The sequence below is a fragment of the Cajanus cajan genome, chromosome 2 (genome assembly GCF_000230855.2).
Source record: "Cajanus cajan strain Asha chromosome 2, NIPB_CcT2T_4, whole genome shotgun sequence".
NCBI classification, from domain to species: Eukaryota; Viridiplantae; Streptophyta; class Magnoliopsida; order Fabales; family Fabaceae; genus Cajanus; species Cajanus cajan.
In genome coordinates, this window is record NC_138518.1 from 66,730,026 (window position 1) to 66,746,754 (window position 16,729).

The following is a 16,729-nucleotide window of genomic DNA, read 5'->3' on the forward strand; positions in this document are numbered from 1 at the left end:
AGACGGCCTTTGACGTTCTGAAAGCGTGATGGGGAAAAACGGGTTTCTAAAGATTGCAAAAATTCCTTCCAAGAACGAAGCATGTTGTTACGTTCCATCCACTAAAACCAGCTAAGAGCCGGGCCTTCCATGTAGAAGGAGAGGATTTGCAATCGTTCTGATTCCGGGGTTTGGTGGTACTCAAAAAAACGTGTGACTGCAAAGATCCAGTCCAATGCATTAGACCCATCAAAACGTGGACAACTTAATCGGATTTTGGGAGCCGCCTTAGAGAAAGAAGAATGGAAAGGAGGATGGGGTTGGTGTTTGATGGATGCAACTTCGGAAGAGAGATCGTCAATGCGAGCTGTGAGTTTTGAGACTTGGTCGATCAAAAGGTCCAAGGAAGAGGGAGGAGGAGTCGTCATTGAAAGCACCAAATGATAGGGTAAGAAAATTAGAAATCTGGTATTCGAGGTACCAGCCCTCCAGAAGGGAAATTTTAAGGATACTGAATTCTTTTTTCATATCTCAAAATGGTTCCTTACAATGATTTATAATTTTCTTGCATGCACTAACGAACTTCCGCATAATATGGTAAAGTCACGTGAAATCCTAACAGAAAAGATTCCAAATCCTTCTACAAAACATAATCTCATAACAGGACAAAATAAAATAGAAATAATAAACTCTTCTCTCAGTGAACATAATCGTTCCAATCTGCTGGTCTTATAATCCTCCTTTTGGGCCTTGCATTTGGATTGTTCTCTTCACTTGATCCACTCTCAACTTCATTCAATGGCCCATCTATATCCTCTGTATCATAATTTCTCACTCTGGAGACTTGAGGGACATCGAGTAAATAAATATGATGGTTAAGTAACGTAAGTCAATCACAAACTACTTAATTCAATCGATATTGCTAACTTAAGTTTACTAATAGTTACAAATAAAGTGTGATTTAAAAGAATGATTAATTAAAATATCAGAATCGGCCTAATAAAAAAAAGTTTAAGTAATATATTATACACAATGTCTTACATTTTATCTTTATTGTTGTCTAATTTATATGGATAAAAAATAATTAACTATTTTTATAAAATAAATTTTGTGCATTGCATCGACTTACAAACTAATTATTTTATCTTAATTTAATTTAATTTATTTAAGAAATTAAAATTATAAAGGATTTTAGAGTATTACTATAATCGGTAGAAAGTTTCAACATTTCATTGTAGCAACATCTTTGAAATAAAAAAATAAAAATAAAATGTTTACGGTTTTAATACAGAAAATAATTTAATTGATCGAGATTAATATTTTTTTTATCAAATATAAATAAATTTCAGATGTCCACATCTATTTTTATTTTTTAGGCTTACTTGTGAAGAAATAAAAAATGTTACTGTATTACATATCTTTTATTTTTTGGCTAACACATTTTTTATGAGTCAAACCAATGAAAATATTTATTTGTTCAGTATTTGGATAAATTAAAAGTGTTGGTTAAAATAAGCGTGGAAAATTGAAACTGTTTGAATTAGTGAGAGGCGTTGGTGTTGGAATTGAAGAAATAAAGATAATTGGAAGTGAAAGTGTGTGGTGCGTTTCGTTGTCTGCTAATAATTGGGTAGTGGGTGGCAGCACATGGCCGTCCTGCTCCACCGATACAACTTCCATTTCTTATATCATATCAACGGATATATAATACGGACAAATTCCAATTTTTTTTTTTTAAATTCACCTTTAGAGGGAATTTTTTTCTTTTCAATTTCAAACTAATATAACTATGTCTTTATTTTACTTAATTTTAAATACTTTATATATTTCTTATGAATACAAAATATGTGACAATAGAATCATATTAATAAATTATAAGTATATAAAATATTAATATCTGTATTCTTTTTCTAACATAAACGAATACAAATAGTTGATTAGTATAACCATCGTCCCTATTTTATTTTATCTTATCTATAAATAATTATTAAAAACACTCTCATATGATATAAGAATTTCAAACTTATAATATAAAAAAAATACGTTCATTCGTTTATTTTTAAAATTTGATAATATTAGTTATTATATTATATCCTCATTTTTTTAATCTAATTTTAAAATACTTTTACATATTTGTTATAAGTGAGATGTACTAATTGAAGTTATACTATAAAACTACAAATATTTTTATTATATGTGAAAATATTAATTATATTTTTTTTTGCCAATATATCATTTTTAAAATATACATAGTGTTGATATGATTGAAATGAAGTGCAATACTGTGATATTTGTGGTTTTTTTTATTTATTGTTGTTTGAGTAATGTTATACATTCCAAAATTATCTTCTAAAATTTTTTCCAAACACTTAAAACATTCACATTGGTCAACTTACATATTTAACATTTTAAAAAATTTAAGTATTCGGAGGATTTTTTGGAATTTCAATTCTGAGGATTTAAAATTTTGGTTGTTTTACTAAATTATATGTTGTTGTGGTTTTTTTATTTAATTGTTAGAAAAAATTAGAAATTTATTTTTTAAGAGTTTTTAATTGATAAAAAATATTTTGAATAGAGATTAAGTTGACCAGTCTAGGGAGAATATGTAATATTTTCTTTAACATCTTTTTATTTTGTTGATCAGGATAACTGTTAAATTGGGTTAATGGTGTTAATTAAGGGGTAAATTTTGACACATTTTAAAAAATGAAGAACAAAAAATAAATATTCTAAAATTAGAGAACAAAAGATGAATATTTACATACTTAAGAGGACGAAAAAGATGTTTAACTAAAAAATTATATTCTATAATTTCTTCTCTACTTCATTGGAATAAAGTGATATTTGTTGATTTACACTTCACCAACTCAATAGGCATAATAAATACAATGTAAGATTCTTTTTTCAAGTTAAGTTTTTAAAATCATATAAAACTTTTCAGAATGTCAACCTATCCCTAAATAGCTTAAAGTTAAGTATGGTTAAGTTTTTTTAGTAATAAACTATTAAAAAGTTTATACATCTTTATATATAAGTAATACTAATTAATTTCTTTTAAATTATTTTCAATTGTATAGTCTCACACTTATACAACTTCTGAATCTTTCTCATTCTAGTATGTTCAAGAAGTTGCACTTGCAATTATAAGAATCAGTAATTAAGCATTAAATTATCTTATTTTAAGTAAAAAATTGTTGCAGTAAATTATATATAAATGTTATATATATATATATATATTATTTGGACTAAAAAATTATACAAAAAGTTAAATGTTCTCATGATTAAAATGCTAAATAATTTAGAAAATAAATAAAAAAACACGGTTGTTATTCTATCATTCTTATTTGGAAAAAGCTTAAAATTTAGTCTTTTTAGGTTTTTTTATTTATTTATAAAGTTCAAGTGAGAACCCTAAATAAATATATGAGCCTTTTCCACTCTTACTATATGTATATTTATTTAATCAAAATTAAAATTTTACCTCAATAATGTATATAGTTTTGTATATGTATTTGATAATAACAATACATATACTTTTGTGTAAGAGGATATGTTTGACACACATTAATGCATGTAACAATGAAAATAATACAAGATAAAATACTAAAGTTAGTAAACAAATTTTTGTTTTTTACATTATTTGATGAACAATGAACAATATAAATAAAATAATGTTATGTTTATGACAATATTTTTTTGATATTAATTATTAATAATAAATTATTATGATCTTAATATGATGATGATGATAACAATGACAATAATAACAATGATAACAACAAGTTAATGATATCGATAGTGTTGAATGACAATAATAAAGATATAATTAGGGATAACATGAAACTCCGAGAGGATATGCAATGTACTTAACCTAATAGGATCCCAATGGCTTAACCTGACCAACTTGAAAATAAGGTCAGATTGAGCCTTAAAAAGAATTAACCTAAATATAATCATGCTATTTTAACTCGATCCACTAAACCTTATAGGCTAAATGAGTTGGGTTGGTTTGCAACCTTATGAATTAACCTGTTAAACTAATAATTGAAACAATTTAAATTAACATCAATTTATAACATGTTATAAAATAATGAAATAAAATATAATAATATTACAATAATAATAATTTTTGATTCTATTTTTTATATTTGTTTATGTTTGGAAGTTTAGAGTTAGAATTATTGCGTGTCTTAAAATATTTGTAACACATTTTTTTATTGACATTTTTATAAATATATATTTTATATTATTTATTTATTTATTTATTTGAATAAGTTTGCAATTGTAATTAGTAAATTACCAAAAGAAAACAAATTAATTTTAATAATAATAATAATAATTGATATTTAAAAAAAAGAAAAGAGTAAGTGAGGATGTGAGATGCGAAATGGATCGTAGTGGGGTCTGATAGGCTGGCGGCAAAGGTGGATAGAGGGCCGGATTCTAAACATTTATCAAATCTCATTTTGAAGGCTCTATTGAGTGTGATAGTAAGAAGAGAGTTGAGAGTGTTGTGTGTTGTGTGTTGTGACTTGTGTTCTCTATTCTCTCTATCAAACCCTCCTCCGCTTCCAACATGAGAGAAATCATCAGCATTCACATAGGTCAGGCAGGGATCCAGGTCGGAAACTCCTGCTGGGAACTCTACTGCCTCGAACATGGCATCCAGCCCGACGGCATGATGCCATCTGACTCCTCCTTCGGTGTAGCCCACGACGCCTTCAACACCTTCTTCAGCGAGACCGGATCCGGCAAGCACGTCCCACGCGCCGTCTTTGTCGATCTCGAACCCACCGTCATCGACGAGGTCCGCGCCGGCACCTACCGCCAACTCTTCCACCCCGAGCAACTCATCTCCGGCAAGGAAGACGCCGCCAACAACTTCGCCCGAGGCCATTACACAGGTTACCTCCCCCCTCTCTCTACATTCCCCTTTCTTTTTCCAATAACCTAACCCTAACCCTAATTTCCATTTCCAGTCGGCAAGGAGATCGTAGATCTGTGCCTTGATCGCGTCCGCAAGCTCGCTGACAACTGCACCGGCCTCCAGGGCTTCCTCGTCTTCAACGCCGTCGGCGGTGGCACCGGTTCCGGCCTCGGCTCCCTCCTGCTCGAGCGTCTCTCCGTGGATTACGGTAAAAAATCCAAACTGGGCTTCACCATTTACCCTTCCCCTCAGGTCTCAACCGCCGTGGTGGAACCCTACAACAGCGTCCTCTCCACCCACTCCCTCCTCGAACACACCGACGTTGCCGTCCTCCTCGACAACGAAGCCATCTACGACATCTGCCGGAGATCCCTCGACATCGAGAGACCCACCTACACCAACCTCAACCGCCTCATCTCCCAGATCATTTCCTCCCTTACCACCTCCCTCAGATTCGACGGTGCCATCAATGTCGACATCACTGAGTTTCAGACCAACCTTGTCCCCTACCCCCGCATCCATTTCATGCTTTCCTCCTACGCGCCGGTTATCTCTGCTGCCAAGGCCTACCATGAGCAGTTGTCCGTGCCCGAGATCACCAATGCTGTATTCGAGCCTGCTAGCATGATGGCCAAGTGTGATCCCAGACATGGCAAGTACATGGCTTGCTGCTTGATGTACCGTGGGGATGTTGTTCCCAAGGATGTCAATGCTGCCGTTGCCACCATCAAGACCAAAAGGACTGTTCAGTTTGTTGATTGGTATGTTTTCTCTCTTTCTCTTGTGTTTACTCTTACTCGCATCGCACTTGATAATATGAACCCACATTTAGGATGTCGAATCAAAGACACTACTACTGCATGTTTGGTTTCATGTTGTTGGAGATCTCATTTGGTCAAGAATTTTGTTTACTGTTTACTTTTAGAATCATAAAGCATGTTACTTCAAAGTCAGTTTTTGTAAATGTTCATCTCTATGCATGCTCAAGATTGTGAATGAAGTGGGTGTTTGGTGTTCTGATAGGTGTCCAACTGGATTTAAGTGCGGGATCAACTACCAGCCTCCTTCTGTGGTTCCTGGGGGTGACCTTGCTAAGGTGCAGCGGGCTGTTTGCATGATCAGCAACAACACTGCGGTTGCTGAGGTGTTCTCTCGTATTGACCACAAGTTTGATCTGATGTATGCCAAGAGGGCTTTTGTGCACTGGTATGTGGGTGAGGGTATGGAAGAAGGGGAGTTCTCTGAGGCTCGTGAAGATCTTGCTGCTCTTGAGAAGGATTATGAGGAGGTTGGGGCTGAAGGAGCGGAAGATGAGGAGGAGGGAGAGGATTATTGATGATGGAAGATCTTGTTGTCACTGTAATTGTTTTTTGAGTAAAAGGGTATATGCTTCGTTACATTGCCCTGCACCCGTATTGTTCGTCCTTTTTTGTTTTTATTTCTGTGTGATATAGTTCCATTATTCAAACTGTGAAGTCATCGTTATTATGGTTCTACTTGTTGGTTTAGGATCTGTGGTTTGCGGCCTCAGTGATGCATTCAGAATTGTCCATTTCAAAAGTTGATTTTCTTATGTTTATGCCCGCAATTTCTACCAGATTTATGTTTTCATTATCTCAATATTAACCGTGCTAAACGCATCCTTGGTATGTCCTTTTGCCACTCGCTTCATTTTGGGCATTGATGTGGTAAGATTTTTGTGCCCTTCGTTTGTTGTGCATTCATTCTAAGTTTATTATAATTGCTGTATAGTTAGAAAAAGTTTGATGCAAGTGCCAAAGCTTGTCGAGTCGGGCGAGGATCAAATAAAATTTACTGCAAGCAAATCTATCTGAAAAAAAATATTGCTAAAAAATAGGAAGTCCGAATACTGATGTATCAAATTACAAATTCATAATGTCGTATTGAGGGAACCATAACTTTTAGAATGGACTTAAAGCTTTTAACGGAGGCCTGAAATGGAAAGTACGAATCTGCCTTTGGTTTGGCCTAAATGTGGGAAATTGCATTAGAAAGTTAAGCTTTGATATTTTTGTTTACTTCTCCAATACCTAATACATGGGTTTGATTAGAATCTGTGTTTAGTAAAGGTGGTTTAGTAGTGTACCGTCCTGGGATTATGCTGACATTTGACCGAATGAAATACCGAGATGGAATATTGTGGGGACCGAGGGACGAGTTTGGGTTATCACTCATAGATACGTTTGGGTTACCACCCATAGACGGTTGATTTTCGATATAGTTTTACTGGGGACTTACACATGAGAACTTTAGCCTAGCATGCATTATAAGAATCACGAAACCGACGGGATTATGAGATTCACAAGGAATAGGTATAAAACACCAAATCCTAGACTTAATAGAATAACTTATACTTTACACTCTTAAATGATCTGGCTTGGAGACTGGACTTAGGAGAAGAGCCCTAGACGCCTCCTTAGTCGAAACAAGTAATAAACATTGTTGGGAACTAAAGAACTATGCTTAATACTCGTTAATGTGGTTGGTTTGATATTTTTCTGTTTGAAACATCCCTCAAATGTCTTTCTCAAACTGTAAGATCGCAAAACCATGTTACTGAAGCAGACTAATTTTGATTGAAAAATTTATATTGAGTGATAACAGTATACATATATATATATATATGAATCACTTCTTTTAAAATTAAATTTTAACTAAGATTAACATAAAATCACATCAAGATAATCTAAACTCAATTTTGTAAATAGCATGAAGTTGTCGGTAGAGTTAAAAAGTTGAGAGTTGATATTATTGACGATATATAAAAGGTCAAGCTCAAGGGGCCCCCAACGCCCCATTCCACGGCATAAAAATTAAAGAGAGAATTACTGCAGATGTTCTGCAAGTCAATATGCATTTGGAACGGTTATTTGATCCTTGAACAAAATTATTATGGTATGATGAATTATTCAAAAAAAAAAAAAGCCGTGGGACCATGCTCAATCATGCTTAGTAATCGTGGGTCCTATCCCCGAGGGAAGTGGGGTTATGTTTAGCTCCACCAAAGACTCGAATTTCAAACTTCTTTTTCACTGAGTAACTGGAACCATTCCAGACACCTCATCGACATGGATGTAGTCTTTGTTCATCTTGATCATAAGCCGCTGGATTTTAATTAGTTGCGATTAGGGACCCTAGTCAAGCCTTGGTTTCTAAACAAAGCATTTGTTTATTTATTCATCTATTATGTTCGCATATTACTTTTTAGTGTCCACTTTCTTAAAAATAAATATACTTTCTATTTTATTTTATTTTATTTTATTTTTTCATTAACATATCTTCTGAGGATAAAATAAGAAAAAAAATTTGTTTTCTTTAACAACATATCTTCTTCTATTTATATTTTTACTTTTCATCTTCAGAAGACAGATCAATCTGAGAAATTACATATAGTTCTGAACACTCAATAACTTAAATATCGAAGCATTTTTAGTGGGTACAATCACCTGTTCTAAAATAACTACTTTCGAAGACTCTCGAGGAGGTCCAATACTTATCCTCTATAAGTGAAGCGCTAATAATTAAACATTATTTTATACATGATTGAACACCAACCAATACAGATATTGCACTTAGTGAACCATGGAAATGATGCACCTGTGTACAGAAATTATTTTAAAGGTGTTACATAACACACAAAAAAATTGTTACAGCTTAACATCCATGTTCATCTAATTATGCACAACCATAATGATTTTGGAGAGGGATTTGATACGATAAATGATAAAGCCTAGAGGTACAGTTGTGAAAAAAAATGAAGGTTAAACGAATGCGTGCGCATTTTCTTATGTACAGTTGAGACGGGTTGACTTGTGAGGATGAAAATATGTGAAAAAATATCTTAGTATTATTATTTTTTTAGTATTTTCTTTAGTATTTGTACTAGAATTATTAATTTTATTAAGGCAATTTTATTGTGAAAATGATAATATCTTAGTATTATTTATCTTTTTTTAAAATAAATATTCTATTCTTTCTTTAGTCTTGTAAATATAATTAATGAAAATTTTCTATTTTAAGACAAAAAATAATTTTCTTTCATTTTTTTTATCACAGATAATTTTTTTTTCAGATAAAATATTTGAGTATCATTGGTTTTTCCTTTTAATGTTTTTTTTTATATTTATAATATATTGTTTAATCTTAAAGGCTATATACGGTTTACATTTTGTTCTTTTTATATTTAGTCGATTATAAATTGATTTAAGAATTTAACACAAAAGGAATTGATATCCTTATATTGTAAATTGATCTAAACTTATTTATTAACAGTTACTAATAGTGCAAACTTAATTATAAAGAATTGATATATTGAATTATGAGAAATTAATAAATATTTTTTCATTCTATCACACACAAACATAAACAGGCACACTCATAGATAGACACATTTATTTTTATTTATTTTATTATTTTTTTTGTCTTAATCAAACAATATAACATTCTTCATCTATTTTTTTTAACAAAAATAAATTCTTTTCCAATGATTGTTAGCACCGTTATCATATATGATAATTGAGTAACATTAAAAATGTATGGTTAATGCATATATCAACTTGAATTATAAAATGTTTATTTTTTAAGTAAATAAATTTTCTAAATATGTACTCCGTTATAATTATGAATAATTTATATAAAATTTAATATTTATTAAATACATGTGTATCATTTTCATATCATTTATTTTTCCAAAATCATAGTAACTAAAGAAAAGGAGTGGGAAAGAAATGGAAAAGAAGTTTTCCCCTTCTTTAAGCCTGGCTCTGTGTGTGATCACCATACATTCTTGCTTGCAGTATGTCCAATGAGTTTACTTTGAGTAGATGAACATAATTGTTCCATTCGGGGCAGAGCTACAACTTGTACCATGATACCAAAAATCTTCATACTTATTGGTGAAAGAGTGGTGACTGGTGAGTGTAAAAATTCATTACTCTTGTCTTGATTTACCCTCTCAGGGAAAATGACATGAAAACAAGGTAATAAATAAATATTATACAAACTAAAGAATATACTGAGTACAGCCAAGTCTGTGCAACTAGAAAGCATGATTAATTTTTCAGAACCCTCATTCTCACGTGTATAAAGAAGAGAGAAAAACACAGATATCAATTATCAAGTGAAGCAAAAAAAGTGTGACAGAGGATAATTGACATCATATTCATATGTATCCTCCACATGCCACTCATTCAAACCATCTTTTGCTATTGGTAATTCGTTACTCCTTTGTTGGGCTAATGGCCATGAATAATCAAAGTGCGACATATTTGATGTGATTCCCATTGAACAGTTGAACATATTCATATCAAATCCACACATGTTATCATCAGAGACTTGATTCTGAAGCAAAAGCAAAGACTTACCTTCACTACTACTAGCAAAGTTATCTTCCATGACCATGATGTTATTCATGGTACTAGTACTACCACTAGGTGCACCTTGGAAAGTGGCACTTATCATAGGGGAATTGTTTTGAATTTGAACTTGATTTGGCATGGCTTTTCGATCAAGGAGGTTTCTGAGTTTGAGATATATAGGAGAGTTTGTAGCATTGGCATATTCATGAGTAGAAAAGTTGGTGCGAGTGTTTGAACCTCGAAGGAGGCATGCAGCTTCATCATAGGCTCGAGCAGCTTCTTCAGCAGTTTGATAAGTTCCAAGCCACATCCTAATCTTCTTTGATGTGTCTTTGATTTCTGCTGCCCATTTCCCTGAAGCCCTTTGTCTCACTCCAACAAACTTTGGCTTGTTCTTGATCTTGAGTTTCTCATAGAATCTTCCTTCCTTGGCCTTTTGGTCTTGATATTCCATAACCATTGATACAAGTGCAATTTGCAAGTTTAGGCATAACATAAAGATATATATAGATAGATGTGATGTGAGGCTTAGAAAAATATCATAGGTTAAATTTCAGTTAGTGGAAAGCTCGTATTTTGGTTCTTGTTTCTTTTTTCTAATATCTGAAATCTTGGCTCAAAATGTATTTGGCTTGTAGTTGTAGTGGTTGTTCTCACGTCATGCCCTCGTGCAAATCACTCAAATCCTCGTACCTTGGTCAACCAAATTGGACAAAGCCTAATTCGTGATCACCACTTACATAAAATGTTGTCTTTCAGGCCTCAATTTTAATATGCTCTCTCTTGAGAGTTGATCCTATAGATTTTTGTACATGTGGGCTTATTTTATAGAAACAACAGAAAAGGTAATTGTACGTTTTGTAAACCTTTAAAATCACACCACTTACATTTCACAGTCGTGGAATGTGACATGTCACACTCTATTGCAGAGCCTCTCACAAGTTTTCAATTTTTGTTTTGTCTCAATGTTTTTCCGTTTCTTCACTTCTTACAAAACATTTTCCTTAATTTAGAGGGTTTGACAAAACGAGTTATGCGAATCCTATGCTGGTTGTTGAGCTATATTAAAATAGGCCAAAAGAAAAATTCAACTTTTGGGCTACATAAATAATGCCCAAACCTAAATAAGTTCAGTTTTTTCGAGCATTTACTTGGTTTATTGGATTAAACCTGTATTTAAGACATAATTTGATCAGACTAAAAAAATCGATGTTTTTTGGGACTTAAAATATAAAACTCAAATATTACATTTTGTCTTCCTTTTCCGTCATCATAATTTTTATGAATGAATGAAATGCTATCCATTTTGTGAGTTCTCCTTAATCATGAGTTTTCATCCAGCAGAGTTTTTTTTTTTTTTTTTTTTTTGTGATAAAAAACAGAGTGAACACTGAACAGTAACGAGTATTTGAAGTGGAACCTCCACGAAGCTGTGTTTAATTGAATCTTGAATAGTGGGATTTTGTGTATATGATCCTGTCCCGCGCAAGCCAATTGGTGGTCACATATGATGTCTCATTACTGGTTGGAGTTGGAGCATCAAAAGCTGTCGTAATGATTATTAGAAAGGTGCTGTCAAAATTTTGATTTTGGTTAATGGGTGTACAACCGGATAAGACATAAATTTGGAAATAGCATTTTTGTAGCTTAAGCTGCTCAAACCCACAACGCATTAAAATTTAAGTTGAATGAAAAAGTTAAGAAAAAATAATTCATACAAAGCCAATGAGCCATTTCCTCATAGGAAAAACAAATAAATAATAAGTATTTAATAAATAATCACATTTTTAAATAATGAATACAAAGCCAAAAAAAAAAATTCTTCAAATTTGGCAATCATGTGCAGAAAATCAAGGCTTTATTTAATTCCTTTAAAATAAGAAATGCAATATAAAGAATAAAGTGCAATTGCATTCATTGATTAAAAAATAATTAGTTATAATATAAGAAAAATATATACAAGTATAATAGATAATGTAATTATTAAAATCTTAATTGCTATTTTTAAAGAGTAGTTACAATTTTTATTTTTTAATTAACAATATAGTTATGAAATTTGTTGAACCACTAGGATCATGTTGAAAGGTTATATAATATGTATAATGTTTTAAGTTCAAACTTTATTATTGTCATTGTAATTTCTCTTTATAAATAAATTATACAATTTGTGTATGAAAGTGCATTATCTTTAGTCGAAGAAAAATCATTACTATTGACAATATGTGGGGAGAGAGTGAGAGGGAATATTAGCTAGTAAAATGGAATATGTTAATTTTGTTTAGTTGATAATAAGTAGAGGTTACCCATATCAAAAGAGTAAAGACAAATTTAATTCAAGACACATAAATGTGACCCACTCATTGTCATCGCACAAGTTATACTATTGAGTCATGTTATTTCAAGCATGACTTCTCTTGTTGGTTTTATTCTTAGGATAGGGAAAAAAAAATAGAGTAACGAAATAATGTAACTAAATTTTTTAATGTAAAACGTACCTTATTTTATTGAATATGACTTATATTTAAATATATTGAAATAACCGAATAAAAAATCATACTTCATGATTTTGTGAGTTTTTGATAATAACTTAAACTAATTGATCTACTAACAACACAAATAAAATATTTTTATCATATAACTAATTGACTTGTTCAAACTAAAAATCAAAACTACTTTGACAACATTTAAAAACACATTTTCAACATTCCTCTTTGCCTTGGAGGCTGCAACCTCCTATCTTTATCCTTCAAAATTTAACTCATTGATTTAGAATGACTTTGTGAAGTCATTAGCACTCCAATTTTTCGTTGTTGAAGAGTTATATCGAAATAATATTGCTTCCTTCTCATATGATTGAGCCTTAGAACTTTCAACTTTCAATTTTTTAGTCAACTTTTTAATTTCAAACCTTGTTGACAATATTTTTGTATCATCTCATATCTTTGATTTAGCAGCCTTCAAATCTAAATTAAGAATTTTTAAACATCTCTCACCATGCTCAATTTTTGCAATTTTCTCCTTTATTTCATCTTCTTTTCTAGCTAAAGTTTTAGAAAAAAAATTTCTTAAAGCATTTTCCCTTAACTACACCTGCTTGTTTGTGCACTCCTGCATAATTGTTACTTTCTCTAAAGCATTCTTTGATGGTGATATCATACTTTTGCCTTTAGTTACTTGCTTCCTCTTTAGCCAACTGAATTTATTCCTTTGTTGTTACCAATTTTTCTTCAACGTTACCACTCTAGGACTTGGGAACTGGTATTTCAAAACTAACTTATTCTTCTTTAGCACCTTGCTTGTTGTTCCATAATCCAATGGTATTCTCTTTTACTGGAAAAACAATTTGCAGTAGCTCCTCCTCCAATACATTTAAAGCAAAACTTTTACCTCTCATTTTTGCTTTGAAAATATCTTTGTCAGTTTCATCTTTAATCAAGTAACTTTTGTTTTCAAAAAACACTTTATAACCTTTCTCAACTAGATGTCCAGCACTCAACAAATTTTGATTATTTTCAGGAACATACAATGCATCAAAAATGAATTTTGTATTTGAGTAGGTTGAGATTGCTACTGTTCCTTTTCCATTCACAATAATGTACTTGTGATTTCCAACCCGAACCTTTGATGTGCTTGCATTGCTTAGTTCCTTGGATAGATTTTTATTGTTTGTCATGTGATTAGTGCAAGTACTGTCAATAAGCCAATTTCTAATTTGATTCCATGCTAGAAAAACATGTGGCAACAAACAAGTCATCCTCCTCCTCTTGATTTGGCAGCCTTTGCCTTTTCACCATGTGGTTGATTCTTGTTTTTGCATATAAAAATTTCATGCCCAATTTGATTACACTCACTACACTTAGCATCAAGTCTTCTCCAACATCTAAATGGAGGATAACCTTTCTTTCCCTAGTGTCGACATGGTAGATATCTTGATCTATCTTCTGAACTTTCTTCATGATCTTCACTCCTTTTCTTCTTTTATTTTGTTCTTTGATTGATCTACAATTTTGCCTACAAAGATCCTTCAATTGTGCTTTCTTGTCTCATGAGTCTTCTTTGCTCTTGAACTTGTAAAGCACTCAACACTTCTACCAAGAAAATAATTGTCAAATCTTTAGAAGTCTCTAAAGAAAAGATTGTGGACTCAAATCTTTCAGGAACTGTAAATAGAATTTTTTGGATAATTATAGAGTATTCAAACTTTGGGCCAAACAATCTAACTCGATTTGCATTTCAAACTCCTTGATCAAGTTGAGAGCTTTCATCCCTTTGACCCTCTCATCTTCTTCATATTCCTTTTTGAGAAAATCCCATATCTTTTTAGTTGACTTCATCACCATGATTTTAGTGAAAAACCTTTGTGATACAACATTGAATGAACACGCTTTGATCTTTGCTTTCCTTTGCTTTTATTCTTTATGAATTTTAATTTGACAAATTGTAGGGTTGTTTGACACAACTTCCTAAAGATCTATAACTTCTAAACAGGATTGCATCTTAAGTTCTCAAATTTGGTAATTTTCTCCATTGAAAACCGGAGGTGCAACAACTAAGTTTTTAGTTTGCATATTCATTCTAGTTTTTTTGGAGTTTATATGATAGGTTCACAATCTAAGTCATCCCTTAAGAAGAAAGACTCTTGATACCAATTGTTGGTTTTAGTGTTAAGATAAAGAAAAGCAACAAAACAAGGAAATAATGTAACTCTAAACAACACAATAACATATTTTTATCAAATAATTAATTAACTTATTCAAACTAAAAATCAAAACTACTTTGACAACATATAAAAACACATTTTCAATATAGATCAACTCTTCAAGTTGTTTCTCATACCACTGCTCTTGCCACTAATTATGCTTATGTTTATCCCACTACACAGAATTTCACATACCAGTGTTTGTAATTAACCTATGATGATTATCAGTATCTGATATCACTTCTTCTTGTCTCTAGAATGATGTTGATGCTTCTATGCATTCAATGAGTAATAATAAGCCAACAAGTAATGACTCTGAAGTTACTGTATAGTGTATATCAATAAACAGTTTAAAGATTGATCATTAACTATCAATTCTCTCTTTTGTAAAAAAAAAGGACATGTATTTGTAAGAAGTGAGATGTTTATTAATCTCGATCTTTATATAATCCATTTTTTTTTGTAGATGAGATTTTGATTTTCGTGGAATTCGAAGTTAATCAAGTTTCTATATTTTATTTACATATTATGCTCTTTTTCTTTTTTAAAAAAGTCGTTAACTCAATCAGTTTTCTAAATTATTTTCCTCGTATTTACTACTCAAGAGTGTTTTGTCATATGTACTGTTATTTTAAAAGATATATATAAATAATAAATTTAAAATAAGTTACATTAGTGCTTTGGGTTCACGAATTAAAAAAAAAACAAAATTTATTACGTAACTTATACATGAAAAGGTTCTACCCGAACATAAAGAAATTTAATCAGAAATGGTTGAGTTGGTTTGAGTGCACAAATTATCCATAACTATGAGCATCCCTACCTATATGTGTATACAAAAATTATTTAAAAAGTAATATACAGCGCAAAAAGTTAGGTACATCTTGACATCTGTTTTCATCTAATAATCAACCATAACAAGTGTGATTGAATAAATCGTAAGCCCTAGGAGTAAATTTGCAAAAGAATGAAGGTTGGAAGAGTGCGTACACATTTGACATTACCTATTAGTCTTCCTTATTATGCTACGAAATGTGAGGATGAAACAGTAGAAAATATTATATATGAAGAAAAATTTATATATATAAGCTGACACGATTATTACATGTTTCATGTATGAGCAACGTAATAAGCGAGCTTTCTCTCTCTCATTGGTCCGTAGTCTCATTACACTTTATAAAGATGTTTAACTTCTGTACTGACCGAAACAGGGTTGTATTTGTATAATTTCTTAATATAAGAAGAAAAAAAAAAGAGAAGTAAAAACAATAACAGTTAATATACTAGAAAGTGTTGAAATAAAATAAACCTTCTTACTAATGCCCCATTAGGATTCCTGTCACAAATAGCTAGATGAGACTCCCTCCAAATATTTAACCCAGCTGTATAAATGTAGTCTATCTTGTATTTATGTCCTATGGCCGATAAACAATAGCGACCAAACTAAGACTACACAAATCAAATACGTAATTAACTTTTCTTCCCATGACTCATCAACGTAACTTCCAATGTATACAAACATGTTACTTTACTTCCAAGCGATAATGCTCCCTTTTAAATGCCCAACTGAATTATCAATGCTAATGTCCCCGACCATCTTGGCTTAACTTTCCCCGTTCTGATAGCATCAATCAAAGCCCACTATCACGGGTTTGGATACTTTCATGCGATAAAGAAACCCTTGATGCTGAATTAAAGCAACTAAAAAATTAGTTTGAAATCACGGGTGGATAGACCCACACC

The 16,729-nt window shown here is 31.7% G+C and overlaps 2 protein-coding genes across 3 annotated transcripts; one reads left to right on the forward strand and one right to left on the reverse strand.

The window, feature by feature from the left end:
* The first annotated feature begins 4,399 nt into the window (after positions 1-4,399).
* On the forward strand, positions 4,400-6,506 carry LOC109799618 (tubulin alpha-5 chain). Of its 2 annotated transcripts, XM_083068760.1 has the most exons (4): positions 4,400-4,886; positions 4,962-5,670; positions 5,933-6,053; positions 6,139-6,506. In XM_083068760.1, exons 1-4 carry the CDS (start codon positions 4,559-4,561, stop codon positions 6,361-6,363), a joined length of 1,383 nt encoding a protein of 460 aa, XP_082924886.1. In that variant the 5' UTR covers positions 4,400-4,558; the 3' UTR covers positions 6,364-6,506. The 2 variants fall into 2 exon arrangements, with proteins under 2 accessions (XP_082924886.1, XP_020215803.1); XM_020360214.3 differs by having other exon boundaries at positions 4,409-4,886; positions 5,933-6,506.
* A 1,150-nt stretch (positions 6,507-7,656) lies between these two features.
* On the reverse strand, positions 7,657-16,722 carry LOC109799396 (ethylene-responsive transcription factor ERN3). Its single transcript, XM_083068761.1, has one exon. It carries the CDS (start codon positions 10,781-10,783, stop codon positions 10,046-10,048), a length of 738 nt encoding a protein of 245 aa, XP_082924887.1. The 5' UTR covers positions 10,784-16,722; the 3' UTR covers positions 7,657-10,045.
* Positions 16,723-16,729: the final 7 nt, after the last annotated feature.

Excerpts from the sequence above, each read along its gene's own strand:
- LOC109799396 (XM_083068761.1), bottom strand. The coding sequence starts at position 10,783 with ATGTTATGCCTAAACTTGCAAATTGCACTTGTATCAATGGTTATGGAA.
- LOC109799618 (XM_083068760.1), top strand. The coding sequence starts at position 4,559 with ATGAGAGAAATCATCAGCATTCACATAGGTCAGGCAGGGATCCAGGTC. Across the intron at positions 5,671-5,932 it reads ACTGTTCAGTTTGTTGATTG|GTGTCCAACTGGATTTAAGT; the intron begins GTATGTTTTCTC and ends GTGTTCTGATAG. Across the intron at positions 6,054-6,138 it reads ACAACACTGCGGTTGCTGAG|AAGGGGAGTTCTCTGAGGCT; the intron begins GTGTTCTCTCGT and ends AGGGTATGGAAG.